A 7810-nucleotide genomic window follows, 5' to 3' on the forward strand; every position below is an offset into this window, starting at 1 on the left:
GTGAGTTTAATAAGGAGTTACATGACGGAGGTTGTGGACCTGAGGGTCGGTGGAAACCTCTGTCAGCACAACTAGAAAATATAATACTGGCAGGGACAGGGGTTACTGAAGAGAAAGAAAAGGAGAAGAAAATGGAGGGGGTAAAAAAGAAGGTAGAAAGATTAATAAAGGAGACAGGGAAAGAGTTAAAGGACAGAGTGTTATGTTATGGGAAAAGGTAGCAGAGTCGAAGGCTAAAAAATAGAAGCCAGGAGGCAGGAAGAAGCAGCAAGTTTATTGAAAAAAAAAAGGAAAATGGAGGAAGGAAGGGAAAGCATATGAGGAGGAGAGGAGAGAATGGTCCGAGTTGGCGGTCTGGTGGCAGGGTGCCGATCATCAAAGAGAAGAAAGAAGAGCGGAAAAGCGAGAAGAAGGAGGCCAACACACCGGTCCGACCCCCACCCTACACTCCTCCACTGCATCATGTGAGTCCCCTCAGGAAAGGTACCCAACAGAGAAAATAGAGAAAGGACAACTTTTCGTAAGTATACCATACCCAACACCCACCGCCTCTGCAGCCAAATGAGTGTTAGATAAAGCCTCAGTCTCAACGCAGTCACTAGAACAGACAGATAACGAATCAGCAGTGTCAGAATATCGCGCACTGCCAAGACAAGGCCATCGATAGAATAGTACACACCATACACACACTCCTACCAGGCGAGGATGAAGCTCCCATGAGCAGCATAAACACCCTATGACCTTGAAATAATACACACACACTACACTACGATAAATTTCCCCTTAATCACCACCAGCTAGGGAGTCAAATACAAATCATTTGGACTAGGTGATGTGCAAGCAATAGTTGATAAAATGCCCCAGTGGCAGAAGGCAGAGGATTGTAGTTAAACAACTTAGATAGTCTTACTGCAGGACAGACTCTGGCGCTTGGAGACTTTAGAGCGGTGGCAGCTGGATGCATGACGGGAGCAGACCTGAGGGAGATTTAGGAGGAGGCTAATACGAGACGCACTACTGATAACACACCATTTACTAGGGTAAGCACTGACATAGGCAAAGCAATGAGAGAGAAGTATCCATTGCCCAACGTTGCAATGGTTCCAAAATTACACTGGGCGCCTGAGCAGCACCCATGCGAGTTCCTAGATAAATGTAAGGACACGTGGCTCAAACACACAGGTGTCCACCCAGGGCCAAAAGGGGTACAAAGGGAATGGTACAGACAGGCGGTGTTAGAGGGTGTTCCAGAGGAAGTTAGAGAAAAAAACATTTAGTGTATCACCTCACTTGAGCATAAGACGAACAGCAAAAGGAGCGGGACACTATTAAAGAGCTTCAGGGTCAATTACTGAAGCTACAACTGAACGAGGCCTGACAAAGAAGGTAAATGACAAAAAGAGAATAGAAAAAAGTGAAGCTGTGAAGGTAATGGTCACTGCTGAGAATAATGATACTCCTGATTTGTTTCCTGTTCCCTCTTGAATAGAAAAAAAGCTGCCCGAGATACCCACCATACGGCAGAGGAGGAGGCTCCGGGGGCTGGCCACAGTGGGGAGGAGAATGGACGAGAGGACGTGGGGGAAGGGGCGGACCGCCAAAGGGACAGCCGGGAGGAAACGTGTGCTACTACTGCAACCAACCAAGACACTGGGTGAAAGACTGTTCCAGTATACCGCAAAGGGCCGATGTTGAGGCGATCCACCACGCCCAGGCCTGACGCAGGCACTCAATCACCAAGCAGCACCTACAGTATCCAGTATCCCATGGTGAACTGGGATGACTGGGAGGAGTGGGGAACACACCACAGAGAGACCACGACAGCAGACCCAGTGCTGTCTATAAAGTCAATCTATTGGGGAGAGATCTCCTCATCAAACTGGGGGCGTCCACACTGTGTAGCCTGGACAGACTCATAGTGACATTGCCAGCTGAGAACCACAGGGCAATACCTCCTCCAGTCTGTGGAAGAGCAGTATGCGGACATCTACTGGGCTCTGTTGCAACCTGAAACGCCTGAGCACAACGGCATCCTCTCGGCCTACCTGCAGTGGAAACCCTGGCTCTCACTGCTCGAGCCCTACATCTCTCCTCCTGACCCAGCCCACGTGACCCTCTTCTATGACAGACTGCAAACTGAGTGGTATCAAGACGGGTTCCAAGAACAGCTACAAGGTAAAAGTTGGCGAATACACTCCACCAACATATATGTGGCTCCAGAGGGAGCTGCAGCAGCGGTCACACGCGCAGCAGATCAACTAGATTGTCAGAAGAGGCGGTTCCTCACGTCTCACTAGCATTACATCCTAAACATCAGGCAAAAGAACTGGGAGGTGTGGTTAAACACACTCTGGCTCAGACTGATTGGACACTCACACAAATCCCTCATCTTCACTACTAAGCTAAGACATATCACATTGATTGACATGCGACATGGCTAACCCTCACACTCCGCATGGAACACCCCTATCCTGCCAGTAGAAAAGAAAGGGACAGGTAAATACAGAATGGCACAAGACCTCAGAGCCATTAATAACATCATTTCTACTACTACGGTGCCCGTGCCTGATCCATATGTGGCTCTGACTAATCTGGATTCATCTCATTCATGGTTTACATGCATTGATCTGGCTAATGCATTCTTTTGTCTCCCATTAGCAGAAGAGTGCTGTGACATTTTTTTCATTTACCTACAAGGGTCGACAGCTGGGGTACACCAGGCTACCACAAGGGTTCACACTGTCACCATGGCTGTTCAAACAGGTCCTCATATAGGCTTTAAGTGACTGCATTCTGCCAGACAACACCACACTCATTCAGTATGTAGATGGTCTCTTCCTGGCGGCACCCACAGCTACTGTCTGTCTTACAGCAACCAGCTCTGTCCTGCAACACTTAGCCAGAAAAGGGTTTAAGGTAAGTAAAGCCAAATTACAGATATCTAGGAAACAGGTTTTATTCCTAGGCACAGCGATCTTCCAGAAAGGAGCAGGGATGGCTCCAAAAATTGGCTACTGCCACTGAATTGGCCTTACCAGACTACACGTTGCCATTCTACCTTGATGTTTCTGAAACAGAAGCAGTTGTTAATGGCATTCTGTTCCAGAAAAAAGGGGGAGAAAAAACAGTGCTAATGTACATAACTGCAATAAACAAATCCATCAAACACGAGGCAGAAATGAGGGAACAATGCAGCAGATCATGCAGCAAAGATGGCGGTTGGGTATCAGGTTAAACGAGAACTAATGTGTTCAGAAGAAGAGATGGAACTGAACCAGAACTAATTGACATTATAAGATTGCAAAAGGGGGTCTCACCACAGGAGAAAACGCTCTGGAAAGCCAGAGGAGCTGCGGAGGTGGGAGGACTGTGGAGGAGTCCGGATGGACGTCTTATTCTACCCCAGGCATGAGAAAAACAGCGCTAGAGGAGGCGCATGGAGTAGGACACGTGGGAGCAGCACAGATGCTGAGAAACCTGGAGAACTAGTGGTATCCTCACTTGAAAGATATGGTAAAACACTGGGTAAGAACATGTGAACTTTGCACCAAGTACAATGCCAGACCGACCATCAAAACTCGAACCGGGTAAGTATCCTCTCGAAGTATGACCAGGGAAAGAAATTATCATAGATTACACAGATATGATAACCGCAGTAAGAGGGTACAGATATGTTGATGTGTGTGGATGTGTATACAGAGTGGCCGGAGGCGTTGCCAACAAAAAGGGAGGATAACAAGTCAGTGATTAAGTTTCTGATTAATCACTACATTCCTCAACATGGGTTCCCAGAGAAAATTCGATCAGACAATGGGACTCACTTCAAAAATCAAGACCTCCAGCAGGTGGAGGCAATGCTAGGGCTGAAACATTCATTTGGCACTGTTTACCACCCGCAATCACAGGGCAAGGTTGAAAGGATGAATCAAACAGTTAAGCACAAATTGGCAAAAATATGTGCACAGACTAACCTGACCTGGCTAGATGCTCTACCCCTGGTGCTCATGTCCATTCGAAGCTCCATTAACCAGAGCACAGGGTTCTCTCCTCATGAGCTACAAACAGGGAGAGCTTTTCCAGGTCCCATGACAAAATTGATTGGGATTGGTGAAGACAAACAAAACCTGACCACAAGAGCATATTTTAAAGAACTGCAGTCTTTCGGTTCAGCTTTTGCCAAACAGGTCACGGACCGACATGAGGGGGCGCACGAGGCTTCGTCACCAGAGGTGAATTGGGTCCTGTTGCGGGTAATCAAAAGCAAGTGGTCGGAACCAAGGTGGACTGGACCGTTTCAGGTGGTGAAGAGAACTTCGCATGCAGTCCGACTGAAGGGTAAAGGAGACACCTGGTACCACTGGAGCCAGTGTGCAGCAGCGGAGGAACCGCAGCGGTCCCTCTTCGAGGTCCACCAGGACCTCCAGGCAGCAAACACTGACCCAACTGGGTTGGCCGTGAGTCACACACACAAAGGGGCAGAATAATCCCCGTGTGCTGACTAGGTGACAGGGCAGTCTACCCCTGGCACTGAAGAACAGAAGAGAAGACGTCACGGGAGGAGGTGAAATAGCGCTCCTCTCCTGCATGTGGCGTGCCAAGCCACCAACCTCCAAAACAGACACCTCGGAAACCTATGAATATAATAATCAGGGAACAAAACAAATTGACCGAGCAGGTGGTATCACTCATACAGAGAACAGAGTTGATTAAAATCTTCTCATTCAGGTATATTACCAACACTTGTGGGTGGCAGATAAACTTTCCAATTGGGCTTTTCTATATTACATATACGTTGGACGAAATCCGAAGGTGAAAGGGTATGATTTGAGAATTTAAGAAGTTTAGATAGCACGTAAAGATGTCCGACTGTCAGTTATCTTTCTTCATTGTTTGTTGGTTTATTGTATGTGTGGCTTTCGCTCTTGCTCTAATAAAACTCTCGCTGTGCGGTCATACCAGACTATAAAGGGGATAAGTTGTGCAGCCTCGTGGCTGCTAGACATGAGTCATTATTCATTTAATGTTGTATCTTTGCTATTTTAATTGTGAACTGTTGCATAATCAACTTCAAACCATTGACAGGGTAAAGAAAAGAGAAGTGATGTATGGTAATGCTAAATGGCTAGCAGGACTCAGCCTGCTGGCCGTGCTGATTGGAACTTTAATATTACTCTTGTGTGAATCCACTGACAACACCACATTTGCTTTAGAGCCACAAACCCACACCTACCCTTGACATCTCATCCAATGACATTGTAGCTATTGATTATACCACACTAAAACCCCTAGACATAATACAAATCTCCACAGGATACAAAGATAGTAACCTCTGGAGGAGTGGATGACAAAGATGTTTGGTCAGTGGTTTAATTTTGTCACTTATGGTCTCTATTGCTACTTTTGTGGGAATTTTGGTTACTTGAGGATGTTGTTGTGTACCCTGTATTCGAGCTCTCACTGTTAGATTCATCACAGCCACAGTAGAGAAGGGTAGCGCCCCTGTTCCAAGGCACATGATGCCGTTGTTGCAAAAGATGGACTCTGATGGGGAGGACGAACAGGATAGGGTCATCAGAGAGTTTGAATTTGACATTCGTAAGTGATCTCTTAATAGAGATCAAAAGGGGGAATTGTGGATTAAAAAATGTTTAACATGCCTTATTTTGTTTTATGCTATATGTTTTATGCTATATCATTAATGGTATAATTAATAATGTTATAATCATGTAGAACTAGTTGTTTGTCTCAGTACTGCACACTCTGAGGGAGACAGAGGTATCATGCATAGTAGGAGAAGGACACCATATCTCAAGTCACTCTGACCGATGGGCGAAGACACTGATACACCACCCCTCCCCTCTCGCTTGAGTGTAAAGGTGTTGAGACTAGCAACCGGTGTTATCTTAAAGTATATATAATGATGTACTTCCTTGAGTGCTTTAGATCCCACTTGGCGTTTGGCTGAAGCAGACTTGTGTTCTGAGGTGGGATCTCCAAAGATCTTTGTTTCTAAAATAAATAACTCTGTTTTAAGGCTATTCAACGACTCTGTTTTAACTCTCTCACATCAACCTACTCGGGGAAGCAAGTGGGCTTCAACAGTCATGAAGCACAGGCGGGAGAGGAGGAGGGTCGAGGTCCAAAGTGATTAGTCAACAGTATCATTTACATTTAATGCTGGAAGAGGGACTTTTCTCGTTTCTGTTAGACTGCATTAAAACAATGTAAGGAAATTCACTGAAGGAATGAAACTGTTAGAATACTTATCTTTTTCTAAGTTACAGAGGTCAGAAAATATTTTAATTAAACTGACTTTTAATATTAGATAGGCAGTTAGAATGTAGCCCATAATTTGTGCTGAACATTTCTCTGCACAGTGACAGTTTATCTTGTAATCTGCTTTGGAAAGAATTCACTGCCATGCGTGATTACTTTCATATTGAGTGTGTAGTGGATATTTTCAGACTCCTTGAGCATAAGTTTACCCCCCCCCCCCCCCCCCCCCCCCCCCCCCCTCATGGTTGAGTTGAGGGGAGGCACGGTGGTGCAGTGGTCAGCACTGTCGCCTCATAGCAAGAGGGTTCCAGGTTTGAATCCCGGTCTGGGCCCTTCTATGTGGAGTTTGCATGTTCTCCCTGTGCCTGCGTGGGTTTTCTCCGGGTACTCCGGCTTCCTCCCACAATACCAAAAACATGCACATTAGGTTAACTGGCTACTCTACATTGCCCCTAGGTGTGAGTGTGAGAGTGTGTGGTTGTCTGTCTTTGTGTGTTGGCCCTGCGATTGACTGGCGACCAGTCCAGGGTGAACCCCGCCTCTCGCCCGTAGTCAGCTGGGATAGGCTCCAGCTCCCCTGTGACGGAAAAGCGGTATAGAGAATGGATGGATGGGTTGGGTTGAATTGTAGGCCTAACTTCCAAAGCTTACACATATTTACAGGAACCTGGTGGAGGACAGTGTGAAAGAATTATGATTTTGCTGTAGTGACAGAGAACAACTCCACACAGTGTAAATTCTACTTGAAATCCGGGCCCATATTCATCTGTCACAGAGCAGAGAGATGCAAATTTTGTCTCATTTCTGAAACAGGTTAAAGCATTTTATCACACGACTAGAGCTGTAGCACTGCTCTATACAGCATAGTTGAAAATGCCAGGACACAGTGTTATGACATAAACATTTCTCTCGGTCAAAAACTGTGTTGCAGTGTTTGAGATATGCTACAATTGCGATCAGTCTGATAATAAAAGCACAACAATTCACCTGAAGTATATTAAGCTTCCTCTCAGACTGCAGCGTTATAAAGTGCCTGTCATTGACCATGGTGCAAACCTACAGAGGAGGAAAAAAACACAATGGCAAAATCAAGGGATGAACAGATTTTATCAGACAATACCATATTTCATATTTCCACAGACAGATATTGGCAGATGTTATTCAGTTCAATAAACAAATCATAATTAAAATTCACATTCTTAAAACATACATCAAGTTGTGCAGAATTTGTGCAATACTGTATACATGTATGTTTTTTTGTTTTTTTATAGAATAGACCCTGCATCACCACTACTGTCTTACACTGTGCATGGGGCTGTACTTTAGTGCAAAACAAAAGTTGGATGAACCTTTATTTTTACTCACATGAATTATTCACATGTCCACTCACATTTTATTTCAAAGTGCATGTACGGAGCTCAGATGAGATTCAGAATGTTCATTGGTTGCTATAAGAAAGCCATAAATACAGCGTAAAAATGTATTTGTTGGATCTGTTACTTCACGTACAGAAGCAAACGCACGGATCTGAAAC

At 45.3% G+C, this 7810-nt stretch overlaps 1 protein-coding gene across 1 annotated transcript; it reads left to right on the plus strand.

The window, feature by feature from the left end:
- The first annotated feature begins 2546 nt into the window (after positions 1-2546).
- Positions 2547-4623, plus strand: LOC124071046 (uncharacterized protein K02A2.6-like). The gene has a single exon (XM_046411475.1). The coding sequence runs from the start codon at positions 3672-3674 to the stop codon at positions 4482-4484; it is 813 nt and encodes a 270-aa protein (XP_046267431.1). The 5' UTR covers positions 2547-3671; the 3' UTR covers positions 4485-4623.
- Positions 4624-7810: the final 3187 nt, after the last annotated feature.

Source organism: Scatophagus argus, chromosome 14 (genome assembly GCF_020382885.2).
Source record: "Scatophagus argus isolate fScaArg1 chromosome 14, fScaArg1.pri, whole genome shotgun sequence".
NCBI lineage: Eukaryota > Metazoa > Chordata > Actinopteri > Scatophagidae > Scatophagus > Scatophagus argus.

Bases quoted from the DNA above. Each gene is read 5' to 3' on its own strand.
- LOC124071046 (XM_046411475.1), top strand. From the start codon at position 3,672: ATGTTGATGTGTGTGGATGTGTATACAGAGTGGCCGGAGGCGTTGCCA.